General features: G+C 43.8%; 1 protein-coding gene across 3 annotated transcripts in view; it reads left to right on the top strand.

Moving 5' to 3' along the window:
* The first annotated feature begins 3702 nt into the window (after positions 1-3702).
* Positions 3703-24986, top strand: part of SRGAP1 (SLIT-ROBO Rho GTPase activating protein 1) — a 139738-nt gene continuing 118454 nt past the window's right edge. The window contains exon 1 of one of the 3 annotated variants that reach the window (XR_007629948.1): positions 3703-4328. Coding sequence is in view for 2 of the 3 variants with exons in the window: in XM_050324027.1 (XP_050179984.1) it covers positions 4262-4328 (67 nt within the window). In the remaining variant the exon portion in view is untranslated. The remainder of the gene's footprint in view (positions 4329-24986) is intronic. The other 2 variants (XM_050324027.1, XM_050324028.1) reach the window with 2 other exon arrangements.

A 24986-nucleotide genomic window follows, 5' to 3' on the forward strand; every position in this document is an offset into this window, starting at 1 on the left:
GTATGGACTGTTTTCACTAGCAGCACAAGAAAGTAAATACTGCACAGCTCATCGGGCTGTGTAAATGAAATGCAATAGTGAAGTTCTCAAGCAGAATGCCCGCGTTATTCCCTTTTTGCACTAAGTGTATGAAGTACTGCAGGAACTGCTCTCTGTATAAATACATCTCTGTTCTATCATACATAATTCAGGTTTTCCAGTTCCCCAGTGGAGTAGATTATCTAACTCCATACACAGAGGTACAGTCCACAAACCCTGCACCAGTATTGTATTGCAACAATACTGTACTACACTGCATTATTGATACAACTCTGTCTCTTGCAAGGACATGTGCCCTCAATCAGCTTTATCCTAATACTTTTTAAATGTTTATTGCATCCTCCCCACCAAGACCTGAATACTCTACAAGAAATAAGTTAAGAGTTCACAGAACAACACTGGATAAACATTACTTCTCAAGCATTATCCATGGGTTCACAGGGGTTCACTAAGAAGACTGTTCCACAGCTCTAGCACTGTCTGCCCTCGAAATTGATGGGAACTCTGTGGGGACCTCTTTAGGAACAGCTCTCAAATGACAAGTATTTCTATAATAATATTCTGTGTCCTGTAAATCACCTCAAACATGGCATTGCAGAGCCCAGGCAGGGTCTGTTCCTGTCCAATCACCATTCTCACAATGGGATTGCAGGCTGTGTAAATCAGTGCGGAATTGAGTCCGGAGACTTGAGCTGCCATGAACATCTTAAAAGAAGATTACACCCATGTAATAATGCACAATCCTTTGCCAATCCCTAAAGAAGGATGGAGGGGGTGGGAAGGGGAGGGGTGGGGGGAGGATAGGGACAGGGGTTGGAATCAGATTTCCCAGCCAGCTCAATCCTGGTTGTCCTGGAGTCCAACCCTAACTCAAGGATCCAGGATCTGTGCAACTTTGAGCCCCACACACACAAGCCTGGGTCACTGGTCCATCCTTGCTCGGTGGTCCTGCCATGGAGCCAAGCAACTGAATGCAGGGAGATCAATCTCCACAGCCAAAAGATGATTCCTGCATCTTTACAGGCAACTGCCTTTGCAGAGTAACAGAATTGCTCCATCTGCAGCCTCCGGTTTGGCTCTGTGGAGCTAGGCCCATCCTCTGGCTACATGACCTAGCGCAGATCATGGTGTAGGCATCCTCTGCACCCTTCTCCTGGGAAGTCTTTCCCAGCATAGGCTCAGTGGTGTCCTTCAGCACCCAGGAAAAGAGGAGGGTGGTCTACAAATCCAGCCATGTCTTGGGCATAGTTTGCACACCCAGGTCCTGAGCAAGGGAGAAAGGGACTGGCCTGGCTGCAGGTGCCAGCCTGCACAGTCTCATGCAGGGCACGAGGGTACCTGACCGCTGTTCCCTGTCCTCACTGTTTGCAAAAACACTGTGCTCTGACAGACCAGGTAAGACTTGCAGCTAATCTCCAGTTAGTGCAACATGTCCCCGGGGAACATGTCCTACTGTCATGCAAATCAACCAGTCCCCAGCCAAACAGAGGGACTGGAGTATCCAAGAGCAAGATGTTGGCATCAAAGGTTGAGGTGAAAATCAGAGTGTTTGGGATTACAGGATGACTAATCTTTTGAGGCTGAGCTTTTTATTCAAGGGTTTGACCATCCAGCTTGGAGTTAAATCGGTTTCAGACAATAACGACCTGTACTAAGATTGCTTTAGGTGGTCTGAACTGGGATCAGCACGGGAAGAAGATTGTGCTGGGAGGGTAAGAGGAAGAAATGTAATAAAACTACAGAGAACACCACATGTAAGAGGGAAAGGGGAATAGGAATCCTGTTACCCTGATCCTGTAGCAGGGAGAGCACGGTACCTAATAAAACTGAGAGACGAACTGTAAAGTACAGATGTATACTTACTGCTGAAATGCAGAGGTGTGGAAGTGAGTGACTGTAACACCAAGGCAACATGTTTATCAGAATTAAATATAAACACAAGCAAGAATGTCTGCATGAGTACAGTTAACTGTGCAATTGCCCTCAGAGTCCCAGGTCCCCATAGTACTCAAGCTCAAATCTAGCCAAATTACTGGGTAGCCGGCTTGAACTTTCCCAGTAGCAGATGATCCCACCATTCATTCTTGTTTGTCTTGAAAAGTCAGGTCCTGGCAGTGCCAGGACTAGATGTCCAGGATGGGGTCTCTTGGCATTTTCACCACACAAATCATACAGCAGTTACCTTTGGAAAGTCCTTATGAATAGTGTGCAACTTTGCTTAATCACTCCTGGACATAACTGACATCAGTGAAGCTCTCTGTGCCTCCAGAAAGTCCACTGCTTGCCTTTAACATCCTCAGAGTTGCAGCCTTGGAGTTTGGTTTCTGTCTTTGATCCATGAATGACAGCCACATTCTTTGCTCATCCCAAGCCAGCAGTGTCCATCACTCTGCTTTTTCAATGTTTTTTTTAAAAACTCTTCTCTGGCTGAGGCTTGTGCAATCTGAGTCACACCTGATCCCTTTTGCTTGGGATTCCCAACCTTAGAGCCAGGGACCTTGAAGAAGTATGGCTACCAGCCCTTTGAACTACTGTGCTTGACTTCTGGCACGCATGGCCTCAACTGCACCTGCAGAGCTGGCAGCCAGTTCTCATCCTCTGCAGCTTCCAAGGGTTTAGCCAGGTTCCAGCTCTGCAGGCACAGGAGGCTGTCCCCACTGCTGCTAGAGGCACTCAGGAGAAAGGGCATGCCTGGATCACACATGCCTTTTGGCAACTCGCCCCACACTCCCATTTTCAGCTATTCCTGCCCTTCGGGACCACCTTTTTCCTTTTCACAGCTCCAGCTTTGTAGGGAGGGCTGCACATCATCCCTGCTGGGCTGGAGTCCTACTAATGCCTTGTCAGACAGGACCAGCCTTGATGGGTGCCCTGCACAACAGTTCAGTGGAGCAGCATTTTGGGTGGCCTCCCATCTTGCTTTGCTTGTTTCCCCTAGGAGCTTGTGGGGAGTGCTCCACATAGGCACGCTGGCACTCCTGCCCTCGAGAACAAGATGCCTGCGAAGGGGAGCTCCACGCGGGCAAAGACGGTGGAGGTGGCTGTGATGAGGGCGCGGCTCTCCCCTCGGTGCTGCTGTGCCCTGGTCCCTCTGGGTCCTGGTCCCCCGGCACGGCGGTGCAGCCTCGGTCCCGCCCGCCCAGCACAGCCGTGCCCTGCCGCCGGAGACACCGGGCAAGAACACGAGGTCCCCAAAGGACACATGTCCCCTCCGACCTCCCCCATCCCCGCGCGGCTTGGCGCTGAAGGCAGCACGGGACTTCAACTTTCCACGCCGGATCAAAGGCCTTCTGCCACCGTACCGCGACCTTACATCCCTGTCCCCTGAGAGGACCCGGCCACCATATGCCCAATGCGGGCGGCGGGGTGAGGATCTCCCTCCCCGAGCCCCCACCCGAGCCCCCCGGGCCTCCCACAGCTGACCGGCCGGGGCAGGCAGGCGCTGTGCCCGCGGGTCCGGCCCGCGGCGCCCGGCGGCTGCCAGCGCGGGGGAGGTAGAGCGGGCGGACATAGCGAGCGAGGACCGGAGGCGGGCGGGCAGGCAGGAAGGGAGGAGACAGCGGCGAGAGGGCGGGGAGAAGTTTATTCCCGGAGACACCTCTCCAGGGCGCGGCGGGGGAGTCTCCCCGAGTCGGCGGCTGCTCGGTCCGTGGGTTTGGGACATGCGCCGCGGCGCTGCCGCCCGGGGTTAGTCACGGCGGGGCGCCGGTCCTGAATTCCCACCCAGGCCAGTGCGGCGGCAGCAGTAACTAGTGCCTCTGGCGTACGGACCGAGCGCGGCCGCCTCCCGCCCACCGCCCTCTCCCTGCTTCCCTTCCCCTCTCCCGGGCTCGTGAGGAGAGATAACAATGGTGGGGCGCAGCCGCCGGGCCCTCGCCCTCGCCTAGTGGAAGCGGGTGCCCCGCGGCAGCTGCTCCGCCGCCCCGCCCTGCGGCGGCCCCGGGCCGCGGACCGCGTTGCTGCCGGCGGCGGTGCCGGGAGGCGATGGTGCCCGCGCCGGGGTTAGTCTGATCGCCGGGGTTAGTCTGATCGCCGCTCCCCGCCTCGCCGCCTCCAGTGCCGGCGGCGCTCCCGCGAGGCCAGCGCCCGCCACCGCCCCGGCCGCGCTCGCTCGGGCTTGCGGCCGCCTGACACAACTTGGGAGCCCCTCCAGAAAAGCAGGAGTGATTCGTGATAATAATAATTTAAAACAAGGGGAAGAAGCAGAAGAAGCGAGTGGATAATGTCAACCCCGAGCAGATTCAAAAAGGACAAAGAGATTATAGCGGAGTATGAAAGTCAAGTGAAAGGTAAGCGCGGGGCGGCGGCGGGAGAGCCCCCGCGGCAGTGGAGCGTCCTGCCGGCCCCTTCCCCGGGCCGCCGGCCGAGCCCCCAGCGCCGCCCGGGCGATCGGTCCCGGCTGTCCGAACTTCGTGGCGGAAGGAAGCGGGGAGGGGGCGGCGGGCGCTGCCTTCCGAGCGCCGCCGGTGGGTGCGAGGGGCCGGCCGGGGCCGGGCGGCAGCGGCTTGTCCGAGCACCTTCCCTTCCTCCACCGACTTCGGTAACACGGGGGGGGGGGGAAGGACAAAAAAAAAAAAAAAAAAAGGCTTGGCAATTACTGAAGCGAGAGACAATAGTAAGCCATACCCCTTTCTTGAGGCACATGGCTGGTGTCCCCCACCCTCCCCTCAGGGCTGTGGTTTCTGTGCTGGGGTGCAGAACATGGCTAATAAGGAATTATCCTTGATTATTGAATGAGCCCATTCAGCCATCCCAGGAAGTATTTCAGCCTCGCATCTCCCGGCTGTATTGCATCCAACTATTGTGCCAAGGACAGCGCCGGTAGATCCTGGCTTGAACTACCGGCGCTTTCAGACCCTCGAGTTTCCTCGCCTAGCGTTTTCCCTCTGCCGGTGGCTTGGGCGAAACAGAGATTTGGGAAGTAGCGCCATGGGCAGTAGGGTGTGGGTCTCTTGATGCGCGTCCTTTTTTTCTGGGTGCTCTCAGGGAAAATATTGCATAATACACCAATTGCAGTAAATCCGAGGATGCATGCAAACCTTAAATGCGGTGTTTAAAAAGCTATGCTACACCTGAACTCTGTTTATTAAAATGATGCAGGTGTGCTCTTCACATAAGGTGTTTCCTCCTTGATGCTGCCCACGGTCTGCAATGTGCGGAGATAGAGCGTACCCTCACGCAGGTCCATGGGCTTCTGGAACAGCCTTCCTGCCCCATGCAGGCAAGGGCTGGGAACCTTATAAACGAGGCAGCTGAAACAGTATAGGACGGACCACTCCTCAGCTGTTCAAAGATTTATTGATTTTGTATAATTGCACAATATTTTTTCCTCTTACTTGATCCAGTGAGATGAATTTTTCAAGACAATTCTTGGAGTTTTGTTGGGATTTTTCCTCTTAAAAGGAAAGAGGTAGCTTTGAGGGTTTTTTCTTCCAAAGCTTAACTTTTTGTGAAAAATACCTGTCACCTATCTTTTTGAGTCCAGGAGAGGATCTAGGCTTGAAATAAGAGACCTGCCAGACAGGTGGACAGTGAGGGGTCATCTCTGAGCTGGCAGGTAGGCCATGCTTCAAGTGTCTATTTGACATGGGCAGGACCAAGACAGCTCTGGCATAGCTGGTGGATTCACTACCATAGAGCCTTTGGAGGATTGGTGCTTTTGGCTCTCTGTGGAGATGGTGCAGATTTGTCTTGATCACTGAGCAGAAAAAATATTCAAGATCTTGAGCTCCTTGCATAGTGTGCAGACTGTTTTCTGCCTCCTCCTAACTTGATTGTTACAGACTGAGCCTTTATTTTCTGCGGCCAGTTGCTAGATAAGTCATCTCTTTTGAATAATGAAGAAAAAATACCATCCCTTCAGCTACATACATCAGATTATTTCAAAAGACACTGAATTTTAAGGTATAAAGTACCTTTGATAACTTGGCTCTCCTTTGGTGTCATGGTCCCCCATCATAATTGCAGAGGGAGGTGGCATGTGTAATTGTACCTTAGTAGAAATTTTTACTTGCTTTGCTCCTTTGTGATGGTCTGGGGCGTGTTCAGTCTGGTCCCAACTGTCTCGCCTGAATTGTTGATTAGCAGCTGTTTGAAAAAGTATGCTGGGCTAGCAACTGTAGCCAGAGATGATTTTTCTTCAAGGAGCATCACAACAATTGTATTTCAGGTGGTGTGAACTGTTTGTACTAAGACGTTTCAGCTCAGTGATACTGTAAAAAAGCAGTGATACCTCTGTGTGATACCTTGAAAATATTTTTTATATTGAGGGGTTCAAGGGCTAAGGAATCAGCCCTGATTAGTCAGCAAGGTAACTTTAGGGGAATTTAAATACAGGGAAGTCAGGTCCCTATATACTGCTTGGAATTTTGTATATTATGGTAGGAGAAAGGGTGTGGCCAAACCGCTTTTGCTGCTTATGATTTATGGTGCTTGCAATGTCTAGCTGATTTCTCACTGCTGATATGTTTAGTTGCCTGAAGGATATGCACAATTGGGCAGCAAACTGGCCATTTGAGGTCCTCTGGACAGGTGAGCACAGAGGAGCGTAACGCCACATGTGTCCCTTACCTTGTTATGAGGGTGCATTGAGCCCAGCTCGTTGAACATCAGCCTTAGGCATTCAGAAACTGACACTGATTTGTGCATTTGTAAATGCTGTCCTAAGATATCTGAGTACTGATACTGGAGGAAGAGGGGGTCATAACATACGTGGGTATGTATATGGTGCCATATTTGGCAATGGCTTTAACATTGCCATTCTTCACATAGCTTTTCTGTTCTTAACTCCTCAAATAGGAAGCAGTAACAGATGTTAATTGTTCTGCCTGGTTCCTGGGTGGTGTAAACTGATATCTTCTCCTTGGATTTTTAGCAGTATCACTAGATTGGCTCTTGCTTTAGTGGAGGTCATACAGGAACAGTAGAAAGCCTGAAAATGTTACCTCTTAGTCAAGCTGAAGTGGACAAGGTACTTCTGACTTGCTGGGCAGAACATTTTATTGCATATTTTTTTGCAACGTCCCTGTTCTTTAGCTTAACTTGTGTCAAGGATGTGACAATTTTATAGGCCTTCTAAAGTCATTAGAGGTAGTTTTAGCAACCTTGCAACTGAGGTGGGTGATGGACCTAGAGCTAGAAGGTGGACTAATAGTTTTTAGATGAGCAACAGACCGGTGGTATAGTTCTGAGCCAAGTATTAACTTTCTGCTATATGACCCTACTTAGATTAATACACAGCATTCCTTAACTCTAAGCTCAATTGACTATAGTAGCCTATTATCCTACCTTTTGTATTCTGAGGACCAGCTGCTCCTTGGTACTGCTGATAATGTCCAGTAGTGTTGATGAAGTTACTAAGCAGTCCACAGCAGTGAAGAAATACTAGAGCATGCTCTGATGTTTGTGTGGGTGTCTTGAGTATGATAAAGGGTTTGCTAGTGATACCTTGAATACCTGGCTCACTTCAGAAATATATCCCTCTGAAGAAGAAATCTGTTATAGTAGCGGAGGATCGGGGATGTACTGCTTCATAGCCTTCTGATCATTCACGTGTTAAACTGACAAGTTTACCTTCTTAAGACTTGTTACTGGCCTTCCATACACAGGAGAGATGTTCTTTGGGTAGGTAACCATTGTACTGACTAATTATCTGGGCCTGTCCATTCAGTGAGATCCTCTGTATGGTTTGAACTGTTGAGAATCTTTAGAGTTAAACAGTCTTTTGACCTTATGCAACAGCATCTCCAACTGCAGTGGGCTGAGGGAAGAGCTACTTAGATGTTTCCTTTTTCTACCTTCGTTTTTCTGTTGGAATTGACTGAGTGTGAATACAAACCCAAAAACAGTTTGGGAAAGAAGACACTTCGCTAAGATCAATATTTTTGTGGTCTTCTTTGGAACAAAATACTCCTATTTTTCCACCAGAAACAACTTGATAGCAGTCTGTATTACATTACCTAATTAATTTTTATGGAAAATGAAAATTCTGAATTGTGAACTGAATTTCAACTTCACATTAAAAACAACACTAGAAGCCTCTCTGAGAAAATGCTGAGTTCTGAAGTACAAATTGGGTTGTCATTTCAGTAAACTGATAGCTATTTTGAAAAAAATCTTTGTAATGAAACATTTGGTACCTTGGATGATGCCAGAATTCTTGAGGTTTATTTCAAAAAGAATCCGATGAATAGATGCCAGTTTTCAAAGTTCATCGTGTGGTTTAGCAGAAATTTTTCTGGTCCAAGATCTTGACCACACACAGAACTTTGTCTGATACAGAAAAGATATTGTTCTCTGAGCTGTTTTTCAATTGGAGCTACATGCTGTGTGATGAAGGCTAGTTCTTTACGTTTTTCCACCACCACATTCTTCCTGCTCTCTGATCTTTCCTTGCAGAGTACAGACTTCAGTTGTTTAGGTAAATGTAATGAGTTTGTAGTTGACTGTGTAGCTGAAAGGAGTATCTGCAGGTTTAGATAGTTCAGCCGTAAACCAGCCAGGGGATTTCTTTGGTTGGTTGGGTTTGGGTTTGAGTTGTGTTTGTTTTTTTTGTTAACCAACATCTTCAGTACTCTTACTCTTCTCACAACTTTCTTGGAATGGAAACTAAGGAACTTTGTTTAGTACAGCACTGTGCACCAAATTATTTAGAGCATGGGGGACCCTACAGAACACCTGCTTCCTGAAGATTGAGGAACTTGAGAGGATTTGGTTTCCTAGTCTTTCTGTATAATTAAAGAAAATAATTTATTTCTATATAATTAAAGAAAAAAATGCCTTTTCTTGATACCATTTGAAAATACAGCTAAGAGTCAGGAAAGTACACTTTCTTTTTCTTGGTTTGACCACACAGCTGGTGTGTCCCTGTACCACAGTGAAGCTACATGTATTGTTTTACTTGAATTTAAAGGTGAATAAAGTCTTGATTGCTATAGCACATATGAAAAGGTAAGCACTGAATGGATTGTCTGAAGAGTGTTTCTTTCTGGCAGTATGGCAATCCTAATGCATACTTAATGTGTATGTTTTGTGTATACTTGCATATTTTTGTTAGTCTCTAAGAAAGTTTTAATTCACCTCTGACTCTGAAGCAGTTTGGGAACTTTTTAGGATCACTTCTCTGAGGCTTTTTTTTCCTTTCCAAATGTACTTTCTGTGCAGTTTTACTGTTGCAGAGCAATGCTCTAAATCACGCAAAGGTTCATTGAATTTCCTGCATTATCTTTTATTGGTCACTTTTTTATGAACTGAAATTCTAGTTGCTAATAAAATTAAACTTATAACTTTGAAGTGGTTGCAGTAAGGCAGAATGGGATCCAAATCTCTGCCCATTCTCTGCATCAGATATGACTTGGGTTAGGTTTTACCTTTTGTGAAAACTGCTCTTCTTGTCAGTCAGAGGTGATGGATGGTAGTGCTGGAAAAAAGTGGGTCAGTGCTGTTCAGACTGGATAAGAAATCCCCTGCTGACCATTACACAGCCTGTTAGAAATCACTGACCATGACTTGACAGTGCAGCCTGTTTAATCTCTGTTTTGGACAGGGATGGACGTGGGGGAGAGCACAAATGGAGCCAGGCAGGTGTCAATGGAATATCCTATGGTGTTGTTCTTCCTTTTTTTTTTTATTTTTCAAGTCCTATTTACATCTACCTGTCATGCTATCCCACGTCTAACCTTTCTGGTCTCCCTAGTGGAAACCGCTGCTACCTTAGCTTGTATTAATCCCTATTAGAGTCTAATCTACTCTTACTGCTCGGCTTTCACAGAGTAAAATAGGCTTTGGAGTGTGGAGGTTTGTTTTTGTGTGTGAGCGATTAGGCTAAATGTGTACCAGGGCTTCCTGTGCTCTGGGTGCTGCCCCCTCTGCTTTCTGCAGGTCTTAGCCTCATGGCAGCATTTCCTCTGTGATTGACTTCTCCCACCTTGCCATGTACTGACCCAACCCTTTCCAGGGATCTGCTCTGAGCTATCTGGGCTGATGTGAACAAGTGCTGACCATCTCTGGGGCAAGTCTGGCTGACCTTGCTCTGGGCTGGTCAGTCTGGGAGCTGTGAGTCATGAATTGCCTGTTGTGCCTGAAATGATTTTGTCTTTTCCTTCCTCACTTTTTGTTTCTCAGGCACAATGCCACACACCCTGAGGTTCAAGAGGTTGTGGGGATATGTGTGTCTGTACATATGTATGCATGTGGAAGAAGAGCAACAGCTGAAAACTGGAGGCAGTGATTGAAGGTGCAGTGACTGTCATCACTGCTTGCGTACCACTAACAGGGGTGAGGCTGGTGGGTAAGCAGTACCAGATACTGTAGCATGAAGTATGAAGCACAGAGGGCCATAGCTGAGAGTGCAGGACCATCTCTCGGGTAAGAGGTAGAGCTGTCTGCACAGAAGACTACTTACTGCGTGTCTTTTTACATTACCAAGGCTATATCTGGCACGGAAACTAAAGGAGTTGGTTGTCACTGGTTTTTCCTTTGTTTCCAAGACTTAAACAACTGCAGACTGTTCTGGCCATTTGTGTGGTGGCTTGGTCCTATGGGAGTGCTCTAAGACAAAAAATTCACTTTGATCTGTTGTACTGGAGCCATAATCCTGAGGCACCGCTTCCTCCGGAATCTAGTGTTTTCTGCAGCTTGTTGAAGTTATCTTCTAGTAGACACTGAAGTGTGTCACAAGTCAGTTACAGCCACCTGGTAGGCTAAAGGTAGTGTGTTACATCTTACCTATGCTCTGCCTGCTATTCCATCTTGTCCAGGGAAAGCACTCATATTCTCAAGCCATATTCTGTTAGTTTTAGCTAGTAACTGATCAAGGAAAATCTCTTCAAGTCCCCTCTGTTCATATCACTATTTCTCAGGCATATATCTATATGAATTTCAAGATGCAGTATTCAGTCTTGCATCGTGCAACCCACTGGACCTGGATTTTACCTGGAGTTTACTGTTTGGTAAATCCTGAGATTGAGATGCAATCTCATTATGGAAAGTGAGAAGTGTTTTGGAAATAACCCCTAGCAAATCTAATGTTCTGTTTCTAAGAACTCTAAGAATTAACTTGTATATGACCAGACTTCATATTACTCTCTCCTAGTCAGTGAATGCAAACCTTATAATGAACAGTTTGTCTTCTCTAGAAGGGTTACGTGCTTGTTTTAGTTCATGGTTGGCATAATAAAATAATCCTGGCTTTAGTTGCATGGTAATGAGATAGGTGTTGCAGATAGGAAGGGAAAAACCACTAAATTCTCTCAAAAAATGTTGTGGAGGAAGTGTATGCCATATGATTTGAGTCTGTAATAGTTATATCTGTGAAATGAGTTAAAGATGACCTGTGTCATTTACTTCAGTCTCTATCCAGTGCGGGACAGTGCAGTTGATCCGACTTTAATGAAGTCTCCCCTAAGGTATGTGGGTTCTTTACCTGTGTTTACCTCAATCTTAGCATCTGGGGGGTTGATTTTAATTAGAGTGGTGAGAAGGGCGAAAAAAAAAATTTGTCTATTTATCTAGAAGTTTCAGTAGAACTTGGATAGAAGTGTGATCGTGGATTCATCAGTTAGAATACTTCTGTTAACTTTGTTATGTTATCTATTATTGACCAATAAAAAAACTGTTTGAGTTTCAGTTGCAACCTCCTGAGACTTCCCATTATAGGTGTACTAGATCTGACAAGGGAAATGTATTAGCATATTAACCAAAACATTCTCAAAATATGCTAGACATAAGGGGTTTTTTATTATGAAATAAAAGTTACAAAAAGTATAATTAGAACACTTACAGTGCAGTATTTCTTGTTAGCTATATTGGGAATAAAAGGCAAATGCAGCTGGCTTACCGGATGATGACTTCCTGGAAGTAATGATTGTAACCCTTTACATAATTAACTGTTTTGGGAAACGTAACCTACTACTGCAAATTCATGTAAACTATTCAGACTCCTTAACTGACTCAGTGCTTACTCATCTGAATTACACTGTGTGTAGGATCTGCTAGCAGTTTGTTGGTCCTGTCTTACATGGGGAGTCTTCAAGATGATGCTTGTTTCTCTCAGGGTTTCAGAAGTGGAGTGCTGCACACCTTCGGCTTTTCTCTGTGTGTTGAACTAAATGAGACATACTTTCACTTTCCAGTGTACATTCTTTCATCTTGTAAAAGAAACCAGTCTCTACTGTTCTAGCCAGCTCCAAAGTATCTGCTTTCTGAAAATCGGAGGAATCTGCTCATGTTTACAAACTACAGAGTACAGAAGTCTAATAAGATTCAGTGATAGCTCTTGTGCGGCTCTGTTCTTTCAACAGCCTGTCTTCTTTCAAGCCTTGCTGTTCTCTGTTTTTCCCCTCTGATTCTTTTTTTACGAGAAGAGAGGATAAACAATCTAAAGCATCAGGTCAGAGGCAAGATAAAATAAGTGTTCATTCAGTACCAAAATGAGCAGGCATCTGAATTGAAACTTTCTAACTCAACAATTAAGTTACTGTTTTACACAATAATAGAGAAACTGAAACTATTACCAGTCACTTAATTGAAGTTTTTATATTATAGAACAAGATTATCTGCTATTCTACTCGTTCTACAAAAAAAAAAACCAAACAAAAACAACCCACACTTGAGCCTTTCATCATACACTTCAATACAAGCCTGGGTACCAAAACACACTGTAACTAAGTTGCCAGGCATAAAGTTACTCTTACTCCTTTGCCAGTATTTATGCAGGCATTCCAAAGGTATACTAAAAAGAAAAAAGTTTTTACCCTTATTGTAGGATACTTAACATACCAAGGTTGTTACAAGTGCTTAGACAGTACAGCAAACTCTACCTCTTGCAAATCACTATTTGATGATGAATAGAAATAAAAAAGTAGATAAATTCTTGCCTTATGGCAAATTGCTGTCTGCATTTTTGGCATAAATAATACTAGTTCCATGAGGAACCAACTGTGTAACAGAAAACTAGCTTTTATATGTGTTGTGATGCAAATGTTTAACTGGTATGTGTAAGAATTAGACTGAAGTTTAAGAACTCAACAACTATGCTGTTTTTGCTCTCCAACAGACTATTTGAGGATAAGACCAATGTAATAGGGTTGTGTGCATTACGTGCCTTATTTTAAGCTGCCTTTATGTATTTGTGCTTTCCTAATTTTCAAGTAACAGTGCATAAAATTAGTGAGATTCCTAATGTCATGACGGAAAATAGAACCAAAGTGTTAATCTCCTCAGATACCTTTGCATTGAAGTCACAACCATGTGCCGAGTGGGAGAAGGTTCCACTGTGCAGAATGATGAGAAATGAGGGAGCTTGGTGAAGGTAACAGCTCCCCACCTACTAGGAGAGGGGCTCCTCTCCTCCCGGGGTGCCCTGGAGGAGACTGGTGGCAGCGAGCGCTATCACTTCTTCCCTGGCAGCCTGCGATGAGCAGTCTATGTGCATCTGCAGCTGAGCTCATCGGATTATCATTGAGTGTATTGTAATCCGTTAATTGCCAGCCACTTCTGATGACAGGATATTGTAGTTGTGGGTCAAATCCCCTGCTTCTTAAGCAGTATTCCCACTGCATCTTTAACTTTACCTGTGGGATGGTAAAATACACTACACCTTGTGAACTTGATCATGTGGCTTTAATGAGATAAAAAGCAGCTAGGAGCATACTGTTACTTGTAGCTCATTGCAGTCTAGGCAGACAACTGTCAACAAACTTGTTTAAGCTAGAACATGTAAACTGAGAATATGGAATAAAACGTTACTTTTTCAGGTTTCTTTGGGGTCTGAGAGGTTATGGGATGTGAGAACAAACCCTCCTGTGAGACTTCTTCCTGCTTCAGGTGTCTTCTGCCAAGGTTTTAATGCATTGTCATAACCATTCTGAATAAAGGCACCTGAGGAAGGTATATCTGGCTTTTTGGAGATGTCTCTGGTACTTTAGGTAAAGAAAAATATGAAAATGTTAATGGAAAAACTGTGGACAAGAAAAATAGTCTGTATTTGAGCATGACTCTAGTGCTGCTTCTACCTGCTAACATATCAGAACAAAAGGAGGTGAATACTGAATTATATGTGGCTTCGGCTGACTGATCGTACATACAGAAAATTGGAGCAAATTTTCCTTATGAGACTGCTTTTATGTCTAAAAATACCTGGTGAAGTATATGTATATTGCACTGGGCTGCAATGAGGCATGCAGTACTGAGAGGCTGCTGGAAGAGCAAGGATAACTCTTAACTACCAAAGACCAAGTAGCTAATGTGTGTAAAATTTGCTTTGCAGCTTTTTCCTGTCTTTCAGAACATAGAATGGTTTGGACTGGATGGGACCTTAAATGATCATCTAGTTCTAACCTATGTTGTATGTGATACCTTGCACTAGACCAGGTTGCTTAAAGCCCTGTCCAGTCTGGCTTTGAACATTTCCAAGGATGGGGCACCCACAACTTTTCTGGGCAACCTGTTCCTGTGCCTCACCACCCTCACAGTGAAGAATTTTTTCCTTATATCTGATTTAAACCTGTTCTCTTTCAGTTTGAAGCCATTACCCTTCTCCTATGACTACATGCCTTTGTAAAAATTCCCTCCTCAGCTCTCTTATAGGCTCCTTTTAGGTACTGGAAGGCAGCCTGTCTCTGTAGGAGAGGTGCTCCAGCCCTCTGGTCATCTTTGTGGCCCTGCTTTGGACTTGGACTTTTTGGACTTGCTCTAGCATGTCCACATGTCCAGATCCTTCTTATGTTGGGGGACCCAGAGCTATGATTCAGCATTCCTGGTGGAGTTTCATGAGAGCAGAGTGGAGGGGGAGAATCCCCTCCCCCACTCAGTCTGCTGGCCGCACTGCTTTTGATGCAGCACCGGGTGTGGCTGCTTTCTGTGCTGCAGGTGCACATCACCAGGTCATGTTGAGCTTCTGGTCAACCAACATCAGCAAGTACTTCTCAGGGCTGCTCTTAATCCACTCTCTGCCCAGCCTCTACTTGTGCTTGGAATTATCCTGACCCACCTTCAGGACCTAATACTTGGCCTTGTTGAACAGGTTTGGACAGGCCTCCCTCTCAAGCCTGTTAAGGTCCGTCTGGATGCCATCCCTTCCTTCCAGTGTGTTAACCACACAGCTTAGTGTCATTTGCAAACTTACTGAGGGGTTTGCAATCCTATTGTCTGTGTCGCCAGCAATGATGTAAAAAAGCTGTGTTCCCAATACCGACCCCTGAGGAACACCACTCATCACTGGTTTCCATTTGGATATCAAGCAGTTGACTGCAACTCTTTGAGAGAGACCATCCAGCCAATTACTTATCCACTAAGTGGTCTATCTGTCAAATCCATGTGTCTCCAGTTTGGAGACAAGGATGTCATGTAAAACAGTGTCAAATGCTTTGCACAAGTCAAGGTAGGTGACATCAGTTGCTCTTCTTTTTTCTGTGAGTGCTGTAACACCATCATAAAATACCACTAAGTTTCTTTGGCACAATTTGCTCTTATTAAAGTCATGTTGGCTGTCACCAATCATAGTATTTTCCCTGTGCTTTAGCGTAGTTTCCAGAAGGATCTAGTCCATGTTCTTGCCAAGCACCGAGGTGAGACTCACATCTTTGGGATAACCATAATGTTCGAATGCTTCCTGAGTTCTGTCAGGCTTGATGCTGTGACCACTTCTCTGGGGAGCCTGTTCCAGTGCACAAACACCCTCTGGGTGAAGAATCTTTTTCTAATATCCAACCTAAACCTTCCCTAACACAACTTCAGGCCATTCCCTCATGTTCTGTCACTCATCACCACAGAGAAAAGATGAATGTCTGTCCATCCATTTCCCCTCACATGGAAGTTGTAGACTGCAGTGAAGTCTCCCCTCAATCCCCTCTTTTCCAGGCTGAACAGACCAAGTGTCCTCAGCCACTCCCCATAAGGCTTCCCCTCAAGGCCCTTCACCATCTTCGTTGCCCTGCTTTGGATACTCTCTAATACCTTAATGTCTTTCTTATATTGTGGTGCTCAAAACTGCACACAATATTCAAGGTGAGGCCGCACCAGTGCAGAGCAGAGCGGGACAGTCCCCTCCCCTGACTGGCTGGCGATGCTTTGCCTGATGCCCCCAGGACACAGTTGGCCCTCCTGGCTGCCAGGGCACTGCTGACTCATGTTTAACTTGCCATTGACCAGGACCCCCAGATCCCTTTCCATGGCACTGCTTTCCAGGATCTCATTCCGCAGCCTGTACATACATCTGGGATTGCTGCATCCCAGGTGCAGAATCCAGCACTTTTCTGTTGTTGAACTTCATTATGGTTGGTGATTGCCCAGTCCTCTAATTTATTAAGGTCTCTCTGCAGGGCCTCTCTGCCTTCGAGGGAGTCAACAGCTTCTCCCCCTCCCAGTTCTTTGTCATCTGCAAACGTGCTTAGTATCGCCTCCAGTCCAGCATCCAGGTCATTTGTGAAGATGTTGAAGAGCACAGGGCCTAAGATGGAGCCTTTGGAACCCCACTAGTTCATGACCCACTAGGTCATGAGTCTGATGTTACCCCATTCACTGTTACCCTCTGTGCTCAATCTGTGAGCCAATTGCTCACCCACCACATGATGTGTTTATCCAACTGTGCCGGACATTTTGTCCAGAAGGATCCTGTGAGAGACAGAATTGAAAGCTTTACTGAAATCCAGAAATATTACATCAACTGGCTTCCCTTGGATCAGCTAGGCAGGTTACTTTGTCATAAAAGGAGATCAGGTTGGATAAGCAGGACTTCCGTCTCATGAAGCCATCCTGGGTGTGGCCAATGACTGCATTTCAGGTGGTTTTCAGTACTTCACAGAAGATCTCCATAACTTTACCAGGCACTGAAGTGAGACTGACAGGCCAGTAGTTTCTGCTATCCTCCTTCTTGCCTTTCTTGAAAACTGGGACAATGTTTGGCAACTTCCGGACCTCTCTGGATTCCCAAGACTGCTCAAATATCATTGAGGGTGTCTTTGCAATGACATCAGCTAGCTCTTTGAGGATTCTTGGATGAATCCCATCAAGCCTCATGGATTTATAGGGATCCATCTGGAGCAGATCCTGCACAATTTCAGGGTTGACTGGGAGTTGATCGTTCTCGCAGTCATGATCCTCCAGCTCAGGGCACTGAGACCCCCTTGGTCCATCATCTGTGTTGAGGACTGTTTTATTGAGATATTTATGTGACTATTCTAATTTAAGAATACTTTATTAATCTGGAGGGGGAAATATACGGAGGATACCTTATTTATTCATCACATATGGTATACAGAAAACACAACCCTTTCCTATGTAATGATTTTTAATCTTAATACCCTGCCAGCATTTATGGCAATTTTTGGCAGATTGTCTTTAGTTTTGCAGACAATTTGTGAAAAAAATGTTTGCTCAGAGTTGTTTGAAAGGTTCACAAGTGAATGTTTGCTTCAACCTTTACTTCAATGACTCTTCCTGCAACACTCCCTCCATATAGCATAGTCAGTCCTCTGTCCCATGGCAGTTCTGCTCCCCAGGTGCCTGAGTTGCAGATTCACAAACAGCTTTTTTTGCAGCCACCAGAAACTTACTCTGCAAGTATTCCTGACTTATTTCATATCTGTGAAGAGTAGGCGTTTGTTTGGGGGCTTTTTTGAGGGCAGAAAAATCACCTCAGCTGATGTTTAAGGAGGAAAGAAGGGCAGTGGGTCTGCAAATATTACTGAGGCAATTCTGCAGTTGTTAGTCAAATAGCAGTGAATGTTTTGGAGTTTAGTGACTAGAGGTGAATGTTTACAGTGCATTAATATAGCTGTAAGGAGGAAAACTGAAGAATGCTTTACCAGTCATGACAGTTGATCAGAACTGTATTGTAGAATACAGTTGCAGAATTCCTTTGCAGAACTGTATTGCAGGGCAGCAGACAGTCCTTCAAGAAGCCAAGGTACTTGTTATTGATTTGGGGCTTTACTTGAGTGTATTAACATGCCTGTCCTTTACTTGTACTGCTGCAACTGTATGTGGTAAAGTCAGGTTGTGTGAACAGCTGTATGCAAAGTACTGTAGCTGAGAATCAGGCAAGAAGATGGAAATGTCCAAATCCTTTTTAACTTAATTTAAAAGGGGATTTAAGACAACCCTTCAGGTAGGCTTCTGAACTTGTGCACTGGCATGTTTTGCATTGGAAAGAACAACTTGTTCTTATTTCTGTTCTGCACTGCACTTGATTATCCAATAATTTATCTCACTATTCATTTGATGACTTTTTTAAAAAAAAATTGTAATTGACTGTTGGATTAAATGAATAGCTGATACATCCTGAATCAGAAGTAGTTCCTACTGGATAAGAGTATTCTTATAAGCCTCAGAGATACTGTAAGGAGATAGCATATATGTGAAGACTTCATAGGAACTTCAGATCCCATGGTAGGTATTTATATGTAATCTGTTGTTTTTTCAATTGTAATATCTGACTTGCAGAGCACACGCTGTTTACGTTATGTGGCTTTGTTTTTACTTAGCATTGCTTGTGTTAGGATATTTGAAAGTTAATGTAAATACTTTTTTATTATGTCTCTGCAATTAGTTTTTTTCTTAGTTTGTAAGATACCAGTAGTATGTGAGATCATGGGATTAGCTATGATCACTGAAAACTCCACCTTGCTTGTAGATACTCTGAAAAAGAGTTTTTTAGGTTACAGCTTGAACATTGTGTAGTGCAGTGGGGATTCAGACCCGTTACTAGGATCGTATGAGCTATTATTCCTATTACAGTGTGTTTATAACCTTGGAATTGCCCCTTTGAATCTCATCTCGGAGTCAGTGATTTTAGGAAAACATACCTCTTCTGTAGTTCTTGTGCAAACAGACCTGACTTAGTGGAAAAAAAACCCCAAACATTTTTGGTCTCTGCTACGTCAGACTCTGATCTAACTTGAGCAAGAAGATTTAATTTAAAGAAACATTTTAATTTCAGGGGACTGAATGGACTGCCAAGAGTCTCCTTAAGTTGACTAAGGTAGATGTACTCATATCAAAAACTGAGTATCAAGTTCCTTTAATTTGATGAAGACTTTGCAACATTAAATGAGTATTGATGAAACTGGTGTTTTTCTTTGTGAATTTTATTTTTCCTGCGATGGCTAAGATTTTTGCCAGCATTTAGTATTTAGGTGGTTTTCCAAGTGATGGGCCTTGCTGAAGCAGTGCTCCACATAGATGAGGTGGAGCTGGAGCCCTTAAGTGCTGAGGAAACTTTTTAGTTGTGTGTAGACATGTCAATGTTCTCTGTTGAGCCTGGGCTACAGGAAAAGCTTGAGACCCACTGCAATAAAATTTCAGTCAGTTAAAGCATTAGGCTTTGAATGTATTCGGTGCTCTGAATAGTTGCTAACTAATGCAGGACTGGAGGCACAAATGAAGTGGTACTACTTTTAGAAGCGGAATAGTAGCTGCTGTGTGTCCTGTTATGCACAGGCTTGTTTACTTCACACACATGAATTTGTTGACCTCACTAGAGCTCTTAACCTTCCTAGGGCTACTAATCTCCATAAAGTCTGCAGGATTGGGCTTAATTTTGTCATAGGAATGAGCAAAAACAAATTAATAGAGCTATGAGTCATCATTTTTTACAGTATAACATTCAGACCCTGTCCCACAGTCAGTGTGTCTGGCTGATCTTTTCTTGAGAGCTTGTATGATCTGACCCATGCAAGTCAGGGAATCCCGACTTCTTAATGGCAGCAGAGACTATTCTGAAACAAAGGAAATGTAATGCAGAATATACTGGAGCAAAGGAAGAGCTGTCACTTGACTCAGAATCAACTCCCAAGATAAAATCAGAGTGAGTTGTGGACAGGATGTGCAGACATTATAGCACATTTCAGTAGTACTCGATATACCTTGTGAAAACTGCAGTGGTCATGTTTTCAGTTTACTAACTCTTACTTCCTTTTTGCATATAGCTTAACTGAAGCATGGTTCAATAAAATAAACTTGCTTTTAAAATTTATTGGAGGCACTGAATTGTGGAGGTAACAGAGAATGATGTGAATGTCACTTTCATGTCTGCACTATGAAATGCAAAAGCACAAATGTAGTAATCACAAGGCCCTTTTTGATGTTTTAATCTCTTAAACCTTTGAAATGTTGGTGTACTTGAAAGGGCTTCTAAATCCATTGGTTAGTCTGCTCGGTCTCGTATTGTGTTCAAAATCATAGCAGATAAAGGAAGAGTGATCAGAAAGCTTAATGCAGTCAGAGCGTCATGACCTGTTATGTAAAGCAACATTTGGCAAGGCCTTCCCAGCTGCTGTAAATGAATGTTAACAGCATTTTATCATCTGCTTTCACTGTCTTTATTACATAATCTGAATATTTATGACCCTATTAATATGTTTAGCTGTGAAATTGCAATATTGATGGAATGGAGATCCCATAGAATATTGAACAAGAATGATTTTTGCCTCCTGAACAAAAGTTGTGTTAATATTAAAAAGCTTTGATTTTGTATTTCAAATAAGTTTGCTGAGTTGCTTTACAGGTGTATTATTTATTCCCTAAATTATTTATTTCTCTAAACATTGTCATAGGAAAAGTATTTTGGTGACAGGATCATGTTGCTGAACATCATCTGTGTATAAAATACATAACACTAACCAGAAAGTGATGGGTTTTTTTTTACTTGTAATGCAAGGCCTTGAATCCATAGTGATGATACTCTGTAGCCTTGAACAAACATAGCCAACCTAGACCAGATCCAGCCTATCAGAATCACCTCCATCCAGAGAGCTGCTCCAGCTGGGATTCTGGGGCAAGCTGTGGGCCAAGTTATTATTACAATGTGTGTAGGGAGGGTTGTTGTTGTTTTGTTTGGTTGTTTGGGGTTTTTGTTTGTTTGTTTGTTTTTGTGATTGTTTTTGTGTAAGCAGATTCTTACTTACTCTGCCATAGTTCCTCACAAACCTGCATGCCTTCCTTGTGTTACAACTTCCTTTACTGTTGTTTTGTGACCTGAGATGCACTTTTTGGTCGCTTTTCTCTCAGAGTGCAAAATCTCTAGCCTGTCTGAAAGCCGCTGTCCTAAATGTCTTGCTACTGACTGCCAGGGCTAGAGTTTGAGATATGCAGCTGTTTGTGGAGGTCCCTTTTGTTTCCAAAAGTCTTGTGGGTGGTAGTGCAAATCCTGTGGTGTGTTCTGACACTGACATGTATCTAATTCTGAGTAACTCTGTCTCATAACAGTCTGTATGTCCACCCTCTCCGCAGTTCAAACCTCACAATCTGGTATAGGAAGCAGCTGCACATGACTGTAAGTGTACAAAATCTTAGAAATTTAAAGATCAGTGGGTGTGGAATGTTAGAATTGGAAAGAAAGTTTAGATTAACATATTTTTTAATAGTATTTTGTCCCCAAGCAAGGTTGTTATAGTTACTGCAGAACTCCAAATGGACTGTCTTCCCTTGTGGGTATTAGAGATTTAAATATGTATTGTTCTTCTGGGCAATAGTATTGAGCAGTCAAGTAAAGTTCATAATAGAACAAGGAAACCTTTAATTAGGACAGGAGTTTCAATTGCATTCTTTTTTGTTTTGTGTAAGAGAAACTTGTATTAAATAAAACAATGGATGGGGTGAAGGAAGTTTGGAAGAAGCACGTCTGTTTGTAAAGTTAAGTGCTGAGTTTACAATAAACCAGAAATTTTTACTCGGGAAGCTCTTAAAATAAGATTTGCCTTGTCCCCTTCCCTGAGCATCTGAGTCAAGATACTTTACAATGTTTTTCAACTTATTCAGTGGTTTGGCTTGGGGTTTTCTTGATCACTTTAATTTTTCATATAGGAAATACCTTTATTGCAATGTAAAATTAATAGGAGTGTTTACACTGTTATAATATTTTGGGTTTAGGTTGGCACATACATTGTAATTGCATTCTTCCCTGATCATCTTTATACTTAGTTTGTGTAATCTAAATACAATGCAGTATTTCCTTTAAATATGAAGAATGGCAATAAATCTTTTCTAGTATGTTCTGGGATGTACATGGTTCTGTGTTGTTGAGGTCTTAAAGTCAATAACCTTCTGTATAGTCTCAGCAAGCTGCCAGTGTGCAATAAATTATGAAACTGGCACCTTTAAGCAATAATACACAGTAGCTTCAAAGGTTTCTTAATTTGTCTATGAAATTACCTTCAGCAAAAAACCTGAACTATGGTCTCCGCTTCCAGCAGATAGTGGTAAGAGGAAGCCTAACAGATTTGAAGCTGATTTTCTTTTGCACTGGCTTATCTGATGTTGGCTTCTTATGTGTGATGAGACTATTGAATAATCTCCTGTCTTAAAATGAGTTCTTTAAAGAAACACCTCAAAAAGATGGTTGTGCTTAAGCATTGGCCATCTGTCCTATGCCTGTCCTCTGCCGTTTAAACGCCAAATCCAACAATGACAAAAGACTGCTGTTGTCTGGGAAACGATTGATTCTACTCCGTGTTTGGGTGGAAGAGGTCTCGGACATGGCTTGAGATAGTCCATTTCCCTAATTATCTATCTCTGGGTATTTTACAGCCTTCTGCTCTTTCCTATCAAGAAAGCACTTTCCAGAGCAAAATTCATGTCCTTTTGAAGGACCTAACAAAACTTGCTAAATTCAGAAGAAGGCAGCTTTTGAAAAAGAAGGTTGTAGCCCTTTATGTGAAGTAACTGATGTGATCTTTGTTGCTCAAAACTTTATTTTGGGGACTGTTCTAGAAATGTAATATTCCGTTTTTACTGTATGAGCAACAAACTCCATTTAAGTGCGGAACACAGTGCTTCTTAGTTGTGGAGGTGTAAAGAATACTTCATAGTAGCAGTGTACTTGAAACTTATTTAAATCTCCTGCTCTGACCCACATCTTGCATCCCCTTTACTGCATCCCAAATGAGTAATATATTTACCAAATAAAGCTATTGTCCTCCATTCCCTTGGAACAACCTCAACTGGCATGTGGGATTCTTTACCAGGAAGGAGAGGCAGGGACATTGTGTTGCATTTATAGAATGTGCAGCTACATGGCTCTTCCTGTTGCCTGACTTGATCATGACTGGTTCTTGTTTGTCACAAGGATCGGTACAGTAACCTTATGTAAGGGAGATATTAATAATTTGAGAGTGGAAATTTAAAAAGGTCTTTTTTTTCCTCTGAATATCAATTAGTACCTGTTCTTTCCATAGGCATCACTGAGAAGTGTCTGGCTCCATCTTCTCTCTTCCTTCCCTCTGTCCCCCACTGTATATTTTTGCTTATTGTTAAGATCCACCTTGGACCTTTTCTTCAGAATGAATAATGGTCTAGTGCTTTAATCATTTTTGTGGTCCTTTGCTGAACTCACTCTAGTGCACCCATTGTACTGGGGAGCCCAGAACTGGACACAGCACTGCAGATGAGATCTCAGGAGTTCTGTGTAGAGACAAAAAAATCACCTTCCTTGACCTGCTGGCAGTGCCTTCCTAGTGACAGCACAACCATATGGTGTATCAACTTGCCATTCTCAGTTTTGTGTTATCAGTAGGCTTGCTGAAGATGCACTCTGACCAGTCATCCAGGTCATGTTGTAGAGTACTGGCCCCAGGATCAGCCCCTAGAGTATACCACTGATCACTGGTCTGCAGCTGGACTTTGTACTGCTGATCATAAACCTTTAAGGATGACAGTTCAGTCCACCCCAGTGTTCGTTCATCTAGCCCATACTTCTATCCATTTTTCCATGAGGTTATTGTAGGGGAACAGTGCAGAAAGCCTTACTAAAGTCAAGACAGACAATATCCACTGTTCTTTCCCAATCTGCCAAGGCAATCATCTCATTGTACAATGCTATCAGGTTAGTCAAGCCTGATTTTCTTTCACAGTGCATAGTGACTATTAGAACTCACCTTCTTGTCCTTAACACATTTGGCAACTATTTCCAGAATTACTTTCTCCTTCACCTTCCTTGGGATCCTGTTGTACCTGGCAGAACTGTAGTTCATGGATCTTTCTCCATTTCCTTCTTGAGGTTAGGAGTTGCATTTGCTTTATTCTAGTCCCGAGGAACCTTTCCCCAAAAAAAACTGTGACCTTTTGAAGATAATCAAGAGTTGCCTTGTAGTGACATTAACCAGCTTTGTTAATGCTGGTTTCAGCATTGGTGTGGCCCATCAGGTCTAGTGGATTTAGGTACATCCAGTTTGTGTGTTTGCTAGACTAATTCACTTGTACCAAGGATAAGTCTTGGTTGCTCCTGACTTTCTCTTAGGTCTCAGGAACCTGAGAATGCCAAAGGGGAATCTTGCCACTCAAGTCTGAAGATGTCATCGAACATCTCTGTATTTTCTCTGTCCTTTGTCACCATGTTCACTGCTCCATTCAGCAGTGACTTTACATTTTTCCCTCATCTTCTTTTTGTTGTTGATACACTTGCAGAAGCCCTTCTTGTTGTCCTTCGTGTCCCTAGCAAGATACAGTATCAGACAGGTTTAGGCTTTCCTAACTTCCTCCTTGGAGGAGGTGCTTGGATAGTGTCTTTGTATTCTTCCTAGGTCGCCTGTCCCTGTTGCCTCCCCTCATATGCCTCCTTACGTTTGAGTTTTGACAAGTTTTGACAAGAGCTCCTTATTCATCTGTTTAGGCCTTCTGCCACTCTTGCTTGACTTTCTGCTCATCAGGGCAGACCATTCTTGAGCTTGGATGAGGTGATCCTTGAAAACCAAGCAGCTGTCCTAGACCCACTTCTCTCCAGGACAGTATCCTTTGAGCTGCTAGCAGGTCCCTGAACAGACCAAAGTCTACTCTGCTGAGGTCTAGGGCGGTTGTCCTGCTATTTGTTTAGTTCCCTCCTTGTATGATCCTGAACTCCATCATCTCATGGTCATTGCAGCCATGACCACTCTAGCTTTCACATTCCTGATGATTTTTTTCTGATTTGTAAGTGTGAGGTCAAACACAGTATCTCCTGTTATTGGTTTCTTGAT

Source organism: Myiozetetes cayanensis, unplaced genomic scaffold, assembly GCF_022539395.1.
Source record: "Myiozetetes cayanensis isolate MyiCay16 unplaced genomic scaffold, myiCay2020 scf3, whole genome shotgun sequence".
NCBI classification, from domain to species: domain Eukaryota; kingdom Metazoa; phylum Chordata; class Aves; order Passeriformes; family Tyrannidae; genus Myiozetetes; species Myiozetetes cayanensis.